Source organism: Eptatretus burgeri, chromosome 5, assembly GCF_056783735.1.
Source record: "Eptatretus burgeri isolate ZD-2024b chromosome 5, Ebu_testis_v1, whole genome shotgun sequence".
NCBI classification, from domain to species: Eukaryota; Metazoa; Chordata; class Myxini; order Myxiniformes; family Myxinidae; genus Eptatretus; species Eptatretus burgeri.
Window position 1 is genome coordinate 56,417,576 of NC_140965.1, and position 17,500 is coordinate 56,435,075.

Consider the following 17,500-nt stretch of genomic DNA (forward strand, 5'->3'; position numbering starts at 1 on the left):
ATCGGGGTTAGAGTAATGTGAGTTAGTGGGTTAGTCAAATTGATAAAAATGGAGGTCGCTTTGCTGTTTGTGCGAATGTGGGCTCGAAACCCATTTGGAGGGGTGCAGGAGTCCTGTTGATGGGCTGGGAGCGTGGCTGCGAACGGTGAGTATCGCTTAGTGGGCACAAAATCGGACAAATTTCCCGGGTATTCCCGGGTACTTCAACTAGTACACTAATAAATGTCAGAGTGTGTTTGTGTATGTGTGTGTGTGTGTGTGTGTGTGTGTGTGTGTGTGTGTGTGTGTGTGTGTGTGTGTGTCTCCTCCATAACTCCAAAACCATAAAACCTAACAACCTGAAACTTTGAATGCACACTAAGAAAACTTCAAGGAAGTGCAGGAGTGAAAATTGGGTGTTTGGGTGAATTAAAACACCCCTTTTGAAAATAATTAACGGACTTATTTCATTATATCCTTCATCAGGCGATCCTCGGCCACCTCGTTCTCTGGGGCCTTAAGGTGTTTCCTGGGTAACCTCACCGGGGTCTGAAGCCACCATGTTTTTTGGCCTGCTCAACCATGCCTTGACTTGGAATAGGCCGCAAAGATTTCTTAACGATAAAGTTTTTTTTCTCACTTTGCTCACTCATATTATCGAATACAATTTCATCATAGCTGTATACATCACATTTGTAAGTAATATCGTTTTCAAATGAGGAACTTGGAGATATTTCAAGATTCTCTACGATCTTCTCTCATGGACTAATTAAAGTAATCATCAAAATATTGTTTCGGTTTTGAGGATCGTATATCGTCCAGACAAAATAAGTATTGAAATCTCTTCTGAAATCTGATAATTTAAAGAAGTAACGAGTCTTTGAATGATGCCGATAGACCTATTTACTTTAGGCAAGCAAGGCTATGTTCTCTCCTCCATACAAACACAAGAAAATGTGAAATTTCCAAAGCATTAAACTTATCTTTTTCTATTGTTTGGAGAATTATATTGAGGGAACAAAAAAATTTCAGAACTTGCCAAAATTTACCAGCTTCATTGATCTATATGATTTAATGCATTCACTGCTTGACCTCGCACTCTGTCCCTTAGGGGGACTGCCTATCCATAGTGTCTGCCATATCTGTGTCTATATTTTTGGTGGTTTCGCAAGGTGCTCCACAGGGAATCAAGGCAAATCTGTTAAAAACAAACACGTTATAAAATAAAGCCAAAATGTCTGCACGGATCGCGAACCGCTGTATCACGTGACACGTGCACAAATGAGCAGGCAGCAGCTTAAGCCACTTGCCGAGCACCCATTGTCGACAGCGTACCACGCTACGTCATTCTGAGCGAATCGTTCACTCACTGCGGACGCTTTTGTCACCCCGAGCGAGTGGTCCGTGCTCTGTGACCCCGAGCGAGTGGTCCGTGCTCCGTGACCCCCGAGCGAGTGGTCCGTGCTCCGTCACCCCGAGCGAGTGGTCCGTGCTCAGTCACCCCGAGCGAGTGGTCCGTGCTCAGTCACCCCGAGCGAGTGGTCCGTGCTCAGTCACCCCGAGCGAGTGGTCCGTGCTCAGTCACCCCGAGCGAGTGGTCCGTGCTCCGTCACCCTGAGCGAGTGGTCCGTGCTCCTACACCCCGAGCGAGTGGTCCGTGCTCTTTGACCCCGAGCGAGTGGTCCGTGCTCTGTGACCCCGAGCGAGTGGTCCGTGCTCCGTCACCCCCGAGTGAGTGGTCCGTGCTGTCACCCCGAGCGAGTGGTCCGTGCTCAGTCACCCCGAGCGAGTGGTCCGTGCTCAGTCACCCCGAGCGAGTGGTCCGTGCTCAGTCACCCCGAGCGAGTGGTCCGTGCTCAGTCACCCTGAGCGAGTGGTCCGTGCTCCGTCACCCCGAGCAAGTGGTCCGTGCTCCTACACCCCGAGCGAGTGGTCCGTGCTCCGTCATCCCGAGCGAGTGGTCCGTGCTCCGTCACCCCGAGCGAGTGGTCCGTGCTCCGTCATCCCGAGCGAGTGGTCCGTGCTCCGTCATCCCGAGCGAGTGTTCCGTGCTCCGTCATCCCGAGCGAGTGGTCCATGCTCCATCACCCCGAGCGAGTGGTTCGTGCTCCGACACCCCGAGCGAGTGGGCCGTGCTCAGTCACCCTGAGCGAGTGGGCCGTGCTCCGTCACCCCGAGCGAGTGGGCCGTATTCCGTTACCCCGAGGCGAGTGGTCCGTGCTCCGTCACCCTGAGGAGAGTGGTCCGTGCTCCGTCACCCTGATCGAGTGGTGGGGAAGGGGCCTAAGTTAATAAAATGAGGTCTTGGTATATTTGAGCAAGACACCAACATCCATGCCAAATTTGAAGAGCATTGGCTCAGAAATGAAGTGATGGTACACAATCACAATTTGTTGGAGTAAATAAATATGGAAGAAATGCAGCAATAAACTGGAAGGGCACTCAGCAGACCGCATACCTCCGCCATGCAATGCCTGATCCAAGAGAACATATCGGACCCATTACATTTTTTAAATATCATGCTATACAGTACTATATCGTTTTTGGCCCTATCTCTCAAAGGTGAAGAATCACTTAAAAAAATTATAGTAGTCGGATTTGGATCCCGATCCGGATCTTCACCAAAATCTAATCAGTTCGTCCTTATCACACACTCAACCTGCTCACAAAATTTCATCCGGGTCGGTCCAAAACTTTTTGAGATATCCTGCACACAAACAAACAATCAAGAAAACGACGTTGTGCAGAGCACGATACTTGCAAAATCCATAAAACAAATTTGACCTCAAAAATAATTGGTGGTTGAATTCAATGCAACTCTTCAAATTTCAAGTGAATCAGATGAAAATTGATAATTTTAGAAATTTGGACTATGTTAACGTTTTCGCCGATGTTGACCTCCAAAATAATTCGCTGGTTGAATTCAGTGAACTGAAATATGAATCCTCCTCAAATTTCAAGTCAATCAGATGAAAATTGACGATTTTAGAAATACCGCCTTAGTTGTTGACCTTGGGCCTCTGTTGACCTTTTGGTCCATGTTAACCTCAAAAATAATTGGCTGGTTGAATTCAGTGACCTGAAATCCTCTTCAAATTTCAAGTCAATTGGATGAAAATTGAGGATTTTAGAAATCACACCTACAGTAAGTTGTTGACCTTTGGCCTATGTTGATCTTTTGGCCTCAAAAACAATAGGCTTCTTCCTTATGACAAACTGGACCAAGTGGTGAAATTTCGTGAAGATCGGTTTAACATTGTGATCTGTTGGCGATAGACAGACAAACAGACAGAATAACAAAATCAACTAACCAATATTCTAGTAAGCCTGGTGTCGGTTTAACGGTTAGAGTGGTGGCTTGGGATCCTAGGGTCCTGAGTTTGAGCCCCGTTTTCCTCTGAATTAACACCAGGGGATTGACTCAGCTTGTCATCCTTCCGAGGTCGGCGAAATGAGCACCAGTGTACTGGCAATAGGGGCATTGCATCAGCAACATCGGCACGCCCCTAACCAATGATGCAACCAGTAGCCAAAAAGGCTGCACACGAAGGAAGGGAACCAATATACTTGAAAAATCTTCGATTTTGCAAGTAACAAACAGACAGAAAGGGATGAAAACATAACCTCCTTCACCTTCGGTGGCAGAGGTAATAAAAAAAATTCTCGTATCCGGATCTGGATTCGGATTGTGACTAAAATCAAATCAATTAATCCTTGTCACACACCTAACCTATCCACCAAGTTCTATGCGAATCTGTTTTCAACTTTATGAGATATCGTACTATATATCGGTTTCGCAGACCGTTGCCAGGACTTCTTTTGTGTGGTTTATTTTGTGTGGCGTGTGTACTGTTGTGTTAGGTAATTAATAAGAAACATAATTAGAACTGCTGGCAGTGATGACTGGGTATCAAGACAAGACGTCCTGCTTTGATTGGACACCTGACCTTGACCCATGACATTATTTTATTATTGTTCATTATTCAATTAAATTTCGAATGGGATTAAAATAAATTCAATTCAAATGGAAGATCAAATATGTCCAGTTCTGTATTTGAGTAATCAGAAGGAACCGAAACAAGCAAAAAGTAAAAATTAAGCCATCAGGAGGAACCTGGATAGGATTTGCATTTTAGTTGATACTCCCCTACCCTCAAACCCATCCATGCACAGCCAAGTAAGCTTATCGAACTAAATAAATAAATATAAAAAAGAACCCACATCAAAAAATTAAATAATTCTGACTGTTAGACAATGCGTCCGATCAAGTTGAAATTTAAAACATGTATTCCCCATCACCACTGGATCATAAAAATGAAGTTTCATGTCGATTGATAAAGTGATTAGAGAGAACACATTATTTAATATTTTCTTCAATCCAATATGGCTGCCAAAAACCATGTGACCTATCAATTATTCCTTCACAAATTTGTATACCCATGGCTTGGGGAACATTTGTGTGAAGGTTCCCCTTGATTTCTCCAGCTGTTCTGGTAAAGATTTTTTGTAGGTTTTGGGATAAATCCAATATGGCTGCCAAACCATGTGACCTTTGATGTCATACGTGTGAACCTTTTGTTGCTCATGGATCGGTGGTCATACGTGCAAAATTTCTAATCCGACAAGCAGTTGCGGAGAAAAACACAAAAGTTCTGTGCAGACAAACAAACAGACCAGAACACAAAAAAACACAAAAAATGCTAGACCCTCCTTCGGCAAGGGTAATCATCAGATCTGGATCCGGATTCGGATCTTCGCCAAAATTGAATCAATTTTTCCTCATCACATACCCAAACTGTCCCTAAGTTTCGTCCGAATCCGTCCACAACTTTTTGAGAAATCGTGCTATATATGGTTATTGGCCCGATCTCTCAATGGTGAAGAATCACTTAAAAAAATTATAGGAGCCAGATTCAGATCCGGATCTTCACCAAAATCAAATCAGTTCTTCATTGTCACACACCCAACCTCTCCACTAAATTTCATCAAAATCTGTCCACAATGTTTTGAGATTTCCTGCGCACACCCAGACAAACAAATAGACAAACAGGGGTGAAAACCATAACCCCCTTCCACCTTCGGTAGCGGAGGTAATATACAAACAACATCAAAATAAATTGTTATTATTCATCAAGTCAAATCAAAAGAGTAAAAGTTTATCATTAAAAAAGCTGGACTTTCTAATTTGTAAAGCCAACATTTCGGCAAACATCCACCTGCCTTGGTCATGGCAGATGTTAATGTGAGGAGGAAGCTTGAGCATTGCCATGTGAACTCGGCCGTTGGTAAGTTGAGTTGGTCTGTAGACCAATCCGGACATTACGTGACGATTGCAGATGGCGTGGAAGAGATGTTGAAGGTTTGCCGAGTTTCTTCGTTGCAAGGGCCATTTCAACAAACATCGTCGTCCAGCTTATGAAGAGGCTTTGACCTCTGCCACATATATGCACTTGAACCTGCATGGTCATAGCTTAGCTTTGATAAGTCAAGTGGTCATCTTAGAGAGAGAGAAAAAAGTGGTTCACTCAAAGTGTAAAGGAATAATTTTGGGAAAGAGTTGAACCACCATCTCTCAACAAAAATGGCGGTTTGCTATTTCATCTGTCATATACAGTACGTGGGACAAAGCTGTAACATCTCTTCCACACTATCTGCAATCGTCACGCGTTGCCCAGATTGGTCTGCAGGCCAACTCACCTTACCAACGGCTGAGTTCACGTGGTGATGCTCAAGCTTCTTCACTTTATCATCTGCTCTGACCAAGGCGGGTGGATGCTTGCTGAAATGTCGGCTTTACCGATTAGTAAGCCCAGCTGTTTTTTTGGTATATTTGAAGTTTTATAAAGTTTTACAACCTCGACAGAATTTTTTTTTTGTTTAAACGTACTGTTGAAGGAAAGACAAATATAAAGGAAATAAACTGTAGGACAATATATGGCACTATATATGATTTTGGCATTAAAATTGTCCAGCCCAGTTATAATTTCCATTCTGTTCATAACCTCATGAACTATGTATATTCCATCTAGAGAAAAATGTTTAAATGTCTCGAAAGACAATAAACCAAGGCCGATTGTGTACCACTAAATGTGATGTTGCGATACCTCTCTGTCTTCACGATGCTGCAGCCAGTAGATGTAGTCTCTCCGGATGTTGACAAAGTATCTAATTTCGGGGATGTAGAACTTGTCGTACTGGATAATGCAAGACCGAGTGTTTGCCTGCAGGAAGACAGGTGTGTGCAAGTGTTGTGTGTATATACTGTATACATACATGCTAATTGAAGGAATCTCCCAGTTAGGGAAAAAATAAAAAGATAAACACAAGATCAGATCACCTGCACACAAAAAAACGATGCAAATTAAAGTGATATTTGGGATTTTTTTTTTTTTAATTTCAGCTGAACATCTGTTGCTGGGAAGATTATTTTTAGTTAGTTGATACAGCATTTTGTTATCATAAAATGAATGAATACAGAGTACCACATACCTTTCTTTGCAGGACTTTTAATGCAAGTGTTTTATGAAGGGGAGGGGGGGGCGTCGCGGAGGGGGTTTATAAAGGCATCATGTAATGGAGCGGTTGACTGGAATCACTCTCACTCGTAGTGCAAAAACCAGAGCGTTCACTACCCCTTTCAACTCACGGTCTTGTAATGGAGCAGTTTTCCAGAATTACCCTCGATCTAGTGTAAACCAGAGCATTCACTACCCACTTATGTTTTCTGTGCATTTTTTTACTTGGCGGATACTGGACTCGTTAATGCCACAATGTCTGCCCAAAAGACCTCGCCGAGCACCCACCCTCTGTTGTGCAGTCATGGCTATTTTGATTAGATTACATTTTCCGTATTGTGGGTTTTCCTTATAATTGGATCATGAGTGGACTTTATTTATTTATCTGCCCGTTTTCATGTTTTATTTTTCATCTTTTTTTCGTGGAAATCTCTGTTTTTCTCATCCCATACCTTCTTATAATAAACCGTTATTGATGTGGTGATCAACCATTGCAGATTTAGCATGTGAGAAACGATTATGGTGTGGCTTCAATGGAAAATACAAAGGGGAAGTTAAAATTGGGAATGTTCTTGACAAAGAGATCAATGGAATTAACAATTCTAACCAGCCCTCCAGCAGAGGTCAGTAAACACACACGTTGCATGTGACGTGTACAAGGGGAAGTTGCAAGAAACAAATGTCTTAAAATATTGATTTCATTTGTATTTATAACACTCTCGTCCCTGTGCTTACCAGACTTTTCTCATCTCCACTCCTCCCCCCCCCCCAATGATGAAATTGAGTCGAGAGCCTGATTTTTTAGATTAATTTAATGTGGTGGTGGAGCAGCACAGGTATGATGGGCCAAATGGCCTCATGCGTCCAAGTTCCTTGTTAAGATTTATTGGTCTCCGATTGATGTCGTCACAAACTTCATTGTGACCAACAGACATTATCAGGTTTTGTATTTGTGTGCAGCAGAATCGAGTCTTTACTTCATCTATCTATAATTCCAGCAGTGTGTGTGTGTGTGTGTGTGTGTGTGTGTGTGTGTGTGTGTGTGTGTGTGTGTGTGTGTGTGTGTGTGTGTGTGTGACCACTGTTTCTCGACAACCACTGGTCCAATCTAATTGAAACTTGCCAGGTATATTGCTGGGGACCTGAGTTTGTGCCTTTTCAAGATTTGATATTAATCGGACAAGTGCTTCCCAAGTTATGGGCATTTATTTACCAACCAATTGCTGGACACGTTGCTGCACAGGCGTGGCCGTTGGGGAAGAGATCCTCAGCCGCGTTCCCCATTACGGGTTACAACGTTCGGACTTCCGGATAGTGATGACTGTATTCTAATAATTTCTCGATTTCTTATGCACATTTATAGATAAACACAATGCCCCAATCCAGTCGTCGTTTACGAGAGCGAAGGAACAGCCTGTGTATATGTTTGAAGGTATTTTTTTTTTTTTTTTTTTTTTGGGGGGGGGGGGGGAGTTGCACGTACGGCCACGCACGTATGGCCACGCACGTACGGCCACGCGAGAGCGAAGGAACGGCCTGTGTGGTTGTTGTTTCTGGCACGCGGTTTGAAATTTTTTTTTTTTTTGCACGTACGACTACGCATGTACGAAACTTGCCAGGTATATTGCTGGGGCCCTGTGGATGTGCCTTTTCAAGGTTTGATATTAATCGGACAAGTGCTTCCCAAGTTATGGCCATTTATTTACCAACCAATGACAGGACACGGTGCTGCGGCCATAAATTTACCAACCAATGAAAGGACACGTTGCTGCGTAGGCGTGGCTGCGTAGGCCGGTGCGCGGCCGGCCGACGACGATGACGTCACGTGCCGGTTACGATGGGGATCGGTGCCTTAGTTACGTTACCGTGGCGTAGGAGTGGCAAAGGTCAATGGCAGCGAGTGGCAAGGGTCAATGGCAGCGAATGTCATGGCAAGCAGAGACAGGGAGGTAAACTTGATTTTAATTAACTCTGTGTGTGTAAGTATCACAGCAGTTGTTACTTCAATGCAAGCGATAATTCGTGGAATGCATGTGAACATTCCGTACGCACGCACCACTTCCGGATAGTGATGACTTAATGTATTCTAATAATTTCTCAATTTCTTATGCGCATTTATAGATAAACACAATGCCCCAATCCAGTCGTCGTTTACGAGAGCGAAGGAACGCAGCCTGTGTGGTTGTTTCTGGCTCGCGGTTTGAAAGTTTTTTTTTGGGGGGGGTTGCACGTACGGGCACACGAGAGTGAAGGAACGGCCTGTGTGGTTGTTTCTGGCTCACGTTTGAACGCTTTTTATTTACGAAATTGAAAGATTTCGCAAGTATATTGATGACTTCCTTCATCTGTTTGTGTGTTTGTTTGTGTGTGTGTTTGTTTGTTTGTAGGCACGATAACTCGAGAACAGAAGAAGCTACCAATGTCAAATTACACCACGTGATTCAGGAGGTGATGGCTAGTGCTGATTAGATTTTGGTCAAAATCGGTCAAAGGTCAAGGTCAGAGTGAGGTCAAACATTCGATTTTTGATGGTTTGGTACAGAATCATCGGAGAAACTTATGGTTTGCGTCGCTACCTTCTCAAGAGACATTTTTTATTAGACAAGGTCAGAGGTCAAGTTGACGATTTCGTAAGTACCAGTTTATGACTGCTTGTTTTTTTGTTTGTTTTTTTTTGGGGGGGGGGGTTTGCACGTACGGACATCCGAGAGTGAAGGAACGGCCTGTGTGGTTGTTGTTTCTGACACGCGGTTTGAAAGTTTTTTTTTTTTTTGCACGTACGGCCACGCATGTATGGGCTCATACTCGTACAATGTAAAGACGGTACTTCAGTATTTTCCGTGAAGTTTATATGGGAGGGAACGGCGATGGGAAAATTCAACCATGGACACTATTTATGTATTTACCGACATAGACAAATGGTCTCCTGCCTGATAGACATCTGATCACGGTAACGAGCTTGGAAGCTTTTGAACCTGCCCAACCTCTCGAAAAATACCTTGGAAAAAACGACCGTGAGAGTAATTCACATAATCGTGGTCATGATGCGTCAGCATTCCACAAATCATTCCACAAAGCCCCCAACAAGTGTATCTCTACCCTTGTTAACAATGAACTTTCAAATTTCAAACAAGTAAAATTTAGAACAAGAAAACAACATCTGTTCAAATCTCAAGAATGAACTTTCAAACTTTTCTCCCTCCTCTAAAACCTGGTAGCACCTTGTCAAACCTGACTCTGGTGTATGCCCCTCTTCCTTCCCTTCCCTCACTTTAAATGGCATCTGTCTCTGTCACACTCTCACACACACACACACACACACACACACACACACACACACACACACACACACACACACACACACACACACACACACACACACACACACACACACACACACACACACACACACACACACACATACACACACACATACACACACACACACAGCGACTTTTATGCCTGAAAAGGTGGAAAAGTTCCTGGCAACCCTCGACTCTGAATGCAACTGGACCGGACAGCATCAGCTCACGTGTACTAAAAACCTGCTATGTTGCTCTTGCACTTCCTCTTTCTGCTCTTCTAAACCTGTCATTTACCACCAGTCTTCTTTCATCTGCTTGTAAATCAGCCAACATCACAGCATAAAAAGGTGCAAAAACATATCCCCTTCATGACAGACCAATTAGCTTACTTCCAGTAATCAGCAAGGTCTGAGAATCCATCATCACAGTTGACGTAAAATCATTCCTTTTCTCCAACAGCCTCATCTCGGATCATAAATTCAGATTTAGACCGAGTCACTCTACTTTGGAAATACTGCTTCTATTCTCCCAAAAATGGATGGAAGCCCTCAATGTTAGACATGAGATTAGGGACGTCTCTCTGGACATATATCGGGCTTTTGATGCAATTTGGCATTCTGCCCTGCTTTCCAAACTGTCTGCCTGTGGAATTAAAAAGCCAACTCTACTCTTGGATTATTGACTTCCTCCACTCTCATAGCCAACATGAAGCTCTCAATGGAACCCTTTCTTCTCCTCTCCTTATAAAAGCTGGAGTATCACAACACAGTGTTCTCAGCCTCATATTCTTCCTAATCTTCATCAATGATCTCACTGACTCTCTCTGCGAAATCCTCTCTATCTCTTGGCTAATTACTCAACTCTCTGCCGTGACATCCCTCATCCCCCTGACAGAGGCAGCAGCTTCCTCCCTCTCTGCAGACCTTAACAAAATCACAAACTGGTCAAACACTTGGAACACGTGTTTCAATCCTGAGAAATCCCTCACACTCACTCTCTCTCTCCGAAAAAAACCGTACCACAAACCCTTCCATCTACTTTTTCAACAACCCTCTCGAAGAGGTTCAGTCACTTAAACTCTTGGGTCTCACTCTCAGCCATGATCTCTTTGGCAAGCCACATTTCAAAATTGGCCTCCAAAGCCAGACGCCGACTTGGCATTCTTCATCGTGCAAAGTCCTTCCTTGGCACACCTGAACCCCTATCCACCGACAACGCTTTCATCTGCAGCTCGATTGAGTACTGCTTTCCCCTCTGGGCTGGCTCCCTTGCCTCAGATCTTGCTCAGCTTGACGCTGTGGAAACAAAGGTCTTCAAAATCATTAGAATCTCGGGCGATGGAGCTGATCCTACGGGCCTATCACTTCGCCATCACCGACAGTTCAGTAGTCTCTCTGTCTTCTTTCACCTCATTTCTGGACTTGCACCCTCTGCCCTTTCTGTGCTTTGTCTCCGCTATGTATCTGCAGGAAGCACGTTGTCCACCATCAACCCCCTCCTCGTGAAACTGCTTCAATCCAGTATCACTGCTCACCTCCACTCATTTATTCCTCTTTTTGTCCCCCCACCTGTGGAACCACCTTCCATACTCTCTTCAATCTCATTCTTCCCTCCAGGTCTTCAAGACAGCTGTTCACCACAATCTCTTATTTTCTCCCATCCAAAATCAAGATCTTTTCTGCAACTGTTAAACAACCCTGCACCACTTCCAAAATTTTTTGTGTATCCATATTGTCCACCCTTTGCGTTCTCTCTTACCCATCATCCATATTGCGTTCTCTCTTACCCATCATCGTTACTTGCATCCCTTGTTTGCCCATTGCAATCTACTTTCTCCATCCACCCTGGTGTTTGTGTTTCCCCTTTCTCCTGCTGTTCCCTTTGTTGTGTTGTGTCCCGATTTTGGTCTGTGTCATAGCTCTTCCACGATCCTAGAGCATGTATACTGTCCGACCCCGCTATTTGCGAATCCTGTGAAATCGCGCTTTATAAAATGTGACCTGCTTCGATATTCACGGCCCTGTGCTTCACACATATTCGCAGTTTTTTGCAGGCATATTCAGGGTTTTTCGTGGGATTTTTGATTTTCCCTCATGAATCACGAACAGCCGGGAACCTATCCCTATATTTTCCATTGAAACAATGCCCCGACATTCGCGGCATTTTCCAAGAACGGATCCCCCATGAAAAATACTAATGATAGAAAACACCATTTATATCAGTATAAACCTGTCTGTAATTATTTGTAGATTGGTGTTGTTGCCAATTTTCACAATCGTTTTAGACGGAAATGTTGTTTTCACTTCATAACTTATTTTGCCATCTACAATGACACAGTTGCTTATGGAATGTACAAATCAATGTGCTGGTCCTCTTCAACAACAATGTGAACAACGCTGAATGAATAAAAACAAAAGCCTCAAAACATTTGTTGCTTATTTTTTTGAAGAGTATATCGAAAACTCCATTTTCTTTAACGATATCATCTTTGGCTTAATGTCATTTGTTCTTTCAAGCTTGAAATGCAATTAAGCCTCACATAATGGATCAGCTGATTTTATGGCAATTATTTTTAAAGACCTTCAGTGGATTGCAAATTGCGAGTTGCTCTCATTCCATTTCAAATGTTCATCAGTAATTTTCACATCACACAGAAAGAATACAATTCATTTCCATGTCGGCCAAATGCTAATTGGTTGAGAGCTATTACTGAAAAACTGTTCAATGAAAATTTAAATATGTCAATCATTTTTCACTTGTGACTCATCAAATACCAAATTACTTTATTCGTAAGATAAATTAATAATTAACATTTCAAGCATGGAACTTGATTGCAGCCACATAGGCATTAGAATGAGGGACAATTTAAGCAGAATTGGGTGGGGGTAGGGGGGAAGAGGAAGACGGGTTGATACACTCCAGCGAACCCTGCAATCAGGCAGTGTTCACTCATTCCAAGACTATGTTTTTCCTTGTTACAAAGTCAGGGCTTGTAAAAAAAAAAGAGCAAAATGAGGAATAAAATCAATGAATGGGCACATGGAGACAAAACAAGATAGCAATTTTGAATGGTATGTATTAGGCTTGCGCGAAAGAATAGATTACCCGGTTAGAATTGATTCCCTCGATCGGAACCGGGAATCGAACCCTGAATTCTAGAGTCGATTACCTATCTGTAACGGTTCCAAGTCTCCAGTCGATTCCTACTATGCCTTATCTCACTTCGTCCATCAAGAACCCGTTTGTTGGTTTATCAAATTATATCAAAAGCTGCTCCTGTTGTTCTTTGCAAAACAGACAAAGCCAAGTCTGTTTTTCTGTGTCTAGTTTGTTTAAGTTGTGAAGAGAATTAGCAGCTATGTACTCACAAACTGTGTGCATGTGTATCGGACTTCTCCTTCCGGGATCCGACAGACAGCATTAGGCTATTGTATCTGTACAGAGTATTGTGACATTCCAAAATCATCATATTTTTAACAGCAAATATGTCGCGGTATATTTCTTAACAGCAAATGAAAAGTCGGGAGTGATTGAGAAACGGTATATTGCCTGATGGAGGAATGGTTTACCCGCCCGGATAAATTGGGTTCAAATTTTTTTTGTCCAATTGAAAAAAAACTTAAAATTTTCCCGGAGGTTTGGATTAATTTGAAGCAAATTTTACTTATTTGGCATGATTTGTATAACGAGTGAGCCCGTTGGTGCATTGGAAAAAATTTTCCTCGGTCTTCACGGCCTTGCAGTACACCTGCCTGCCGTACTGCTAGACCATTAGCTTGCCCTTCACCAAGCCCAGACGTGCTTGGGCTCAGGTGGGGATTATGCATTCATTATTGTTATTACCAAATGATACTACTATTATTATTGTTGTTAATATTATTAGTATTAATTAATAGATACTTTGTTATAATGTTATCATTGTTTTTGTTATTACCTCCACCTAGTTGAGGTTCTAGTGTTCCCAGTTCCCAGTTCTAGTGAAGGGAAATCTTAACGCTACAGCATACGACATTCTAGACGATTCTGTGCTTCTAACTTTGTGGAAACAGTTTGGAGAAGGCCCTTTCCTGTTTCAGCATGACGATGCCCCCGTGCACAAAGCGAGGTCCGTACATAAATGGTTTGTGGAGATCAGTGTGGAAGAACTTGACTGGTAGTACAGTCAAAATGTCGGATGACCACCCACAAATTACAACAAAAGCAAACTCAACAGATTTTGATTCCTGGATATGTCCTCAGTGACAGAAAAAGAGTCCGAAGGGATCCACCGGGGGGAAAGTCCTGAAATCATGGAAATCCAATGTGGCCGCCACCCGGCTTCGGGGAAAATGAGAACATTGTAAAGATTGATATTTTAAAATGTAAATATATGTTTTTCTGCATTCTAATTGCTTCTAGTTATGGTCAGTATTTTGATATACAAGAATAGTTATAAAAAAGTGAAATGTATTGGGGGGTAAAATAAAACATCATAGCTTTTTTGTCCAAAAATGTCAATTTTTTGTCCCGAAAAAAAATATATTTACCTGATACTGATTTTGGCTCCTGGACAAAAAAAATAAGAAATGTTGAAGACACAAGATGAAATCAAGTCTATGGCAATACAATATAATTATGTAAATCATTGAAACATGAAAAAATTCACAATTCCACTCGGGGAAATCACATCTGCCCGACGAAGGTTTCGAAATGAAAATGAAAATTCGCATTAAACTCAGAAACTACATCCATTATAAACTTACTATACATGTTGAGAAAAATCAAGCGTATTAAAGTTAGAACTCGACAATGTCATCATCATCCTCATCATTGTCACATGGAGAGTTTGTACAGCCAGAGCCCCTGCAGTTTCCACAAGCTGGAGTGCACTCAATGTTGTGCTTCTTGCATGTGCATCTCATGGTGCTACATTCAGCCTGGCAGTTGCACCTAATGACATGTAACATCTTTTCAGGAACTGGAGCTATTGATTTCTGAAGTGGCACAAAACCCTCGTCACACTTCTGCCAACCCTAGTCTGTCAGAAGAAGTTCATCTGCACATCCCTTCCATTCTTGGACTTGCAGATACATGCGCAGGCTGTGATACTTTGCTGCTTCTGATGTTGGTGGTAACGTCTGTGGTTGCATGTGAGAGGAGCTCCAAGCCACCTTGTCCCAGTACCACTGATACCGGAGGGTGTCCAGGGTGTCAGTTGACTTTCCGTTGTAGATTATCACCAATGTTTTTTCTCCTGCATCTGCCACATCACATACGGAAGCTGGATATGTATCAAAAACCTTGGCCTGCTCACGGAATGTGTTGTTTGCTTTGAACTTTTTGAGGGAGCTCCCTTTCCAATCCCATGAAGACGAGATGTCGTGTCACACCCAATAACTGCATGTAGAAACAGTATGTGCTTGCATATGTCTGTACCAATCATTTTCTTTGAAGCCTTGATGTTCCAGACGCGAAGCTTCTTTGTTTTCTTCTTTGGCTCGGGACAAAAGAAGAGGTCATGGGATTCTAAGCTTGCATGGTAGCATAGGAGGACAAGGAGGTCTGTGTCATCACCAACTAACACAGTGTTGGTGACAGTAGCAGACTGCACGGCCTTCAGTACAATCAGGAGATCAGCATCCCCTGAGGCATGGTGTGTCTCACAGTTCTTCTTCTGAAGCTCTTCACTCAACATAAAAATGAATCGCTGTTTATTCTGCCTATTGGCAAGTAACTGTTCCTTCTTCATTGTGAGACGCATGTCAGCTGTAAATGTCACAGTAGTGCCAGCATTCCCTTTAGACTGTCTCTGGTGTGTCATGTCCTTCGTGTTGGTACACTCATAACCATCAAACACGACTATGGCATCTCCATACTTCTTCGTTACATAATCAGTGTACTGGTGGCATATGTCTCTGTATGTAGATCCACGAGACCATGGAATGCATTGAACAAGTGCCACGCCATCCAAAACATACCGTTGCCCATCATTGGGGATATCGGCTGGGACATCGGATCCAAGAAGATCCCAGATGGCATCAGCAAAGACTGGCTTGTGTGCTTCACGGAGCTGAAGAGAGGAATCAAAGAGGGCTGGTGGATAGCTGCACAGTTCATATTTGAAGGCCGACTTCAGTTCTTCTGCTGTCTGTGCAACAGTGATCAGTCTCTGGAAGAGGAGTTGTGGGTCAACCTGGACTTGCTCTCCATCAATCATGACAGATGACTTCATGCCGAGGGTGACAACTTGGTCTTTCCTCTTAAATGTGTACTCGGCAGGTGTTTTCCCAGCCATAGATTTCAATATTTTGGCTCCTACAGCATGTGTTGTATCGACGTTGACGGTGGGGTGTGCATGAACTCCAGTGACAATGTTCCTCAGACGTGGATCACTACTGAACGGATTATGTTCCTGTAAATACTGAAGAGCTGATAGTGTGTCCTTCCAGTCACGAGATTGTCTCGCCTTGGTCATGTCCTTCTTCTGCTCTCCAGTGTTGTAGTTCACACCAGTGAGCTCCTGCATTGCCTGGTTTATTTCTTCACAGGCAGGCATTGATAGTAGCGATACCAGCCATTGTTGCTCTGTCATTCCTCGCCCTCGTGTGAGCCACCCGCTGGTCTTCAAACTTCTCATCAGAACTTGTTCGATGATCAGGTCAGATGAAAGACCTGCCCACAGGCGATCACTTTGTCGAACCACATGGAACCCCTCATCAAAACGTTGTTGGACATTGGGATGTTGAGTTTTGAGGTTGGACATCTGCTGCAGATACACCCTCGCAGATTTGGCATACAGGTTGTGGCCCGAGGCTGCCAGGTAAGGCAGCATTTCCTGGATGGCTTGTAGATGTAGTGCCCAGTTCCCAGTGCGCTCTGCCCGGATGTATTTGCGTATAATGTCTAGCATGTCCATATACTGAACCCAGAGCGCTGAAGTTCTAGAAGATATCTTTGCAGACTCGGCATGCTTCTGAAGGTGGTCTTTGATTTGTTTCAAGACGTCAGACTTGCATACTTCTTCCACAGACTGGGGTTGGCAGAAGTGTGATGAGGGTTTTGTGCCACTTCTAACATCAATAGCTCCAGCTCCTGAAAAGATGTTATGTGTCATTAGGTGCAACTGCCAGGCTGAATGTAGCACCATGAGATGCACATGCAAGAAGCACAACATTGAGTGCACTCCAGGGCCTCTGGCTGCACAAACACTCCATGTGACAATGATGAGGATGATGACGACATTGTCGAGTTCTAACTTTAATACGCTTGATTTTTCTCAACATGTATAGTAAGTTTATAATGGATGTAGTTTCTGAGTTTAATGCAAATTTTCATTTTCATTTCGAAACCTTCGTCAAGCAGATGTGATTGCCCCGAGTGGAATTGTGAATTTTGTCATGTTTCAATGATTTACATAATTATATTGTATTGCCATAGACTTGATTTCATCTTGTGTCTTCAACGTTTTTTTTTTTTGTTTTTTTTTGTCCAGGAGCCAAAATCAGTATCAGGTCAATATATTTTTTCGGGACAAAAAATTGACATTTTTGGACAAAAAAGCTATAATGTTATATTTTACCCTCAATACATTACACTTTTTTATAACTATTTTTGTATATCAATAGACTGACCATAACTGGAAACAATTAGAATGCAGAAAAAACATATATTTACATATTAAAATATCAATCTTCACAATTTTCTCATTTTCCCCGAAGCCAG

General features: G+C 42.9%; 1 protein-coding gene across 8 annotated transcripts in view; it reads right to left on the reverse strand.

Annotated features, from left to right (window-relative positions):
* Positions 1-253: 253 nt before the first annotated feature.
* Positions 254-17,500, reverse strand: part of HERC4 (HECT and RLD domain containing E3 ubiquitin protein ligase 4) — a 193,660-nt gene continuing 176,413 nt past the window's right edge. For all 8 annotated transcript variants that reach the window (XM_085881932.1, XM_085881927.1, XM_085881929.1 and 5 more), the window contains one exon: positions 254-6,200. In XM_085881932.1, the coding sequence (XP_085738058.1) occupies positions 6,063-6,200 (138 nt within the window). In that variant the 3' untranslated portion in view covers positions 254-6,062. The remainder of the gene's footprint in view (positions 6,201-17,500) is intronic.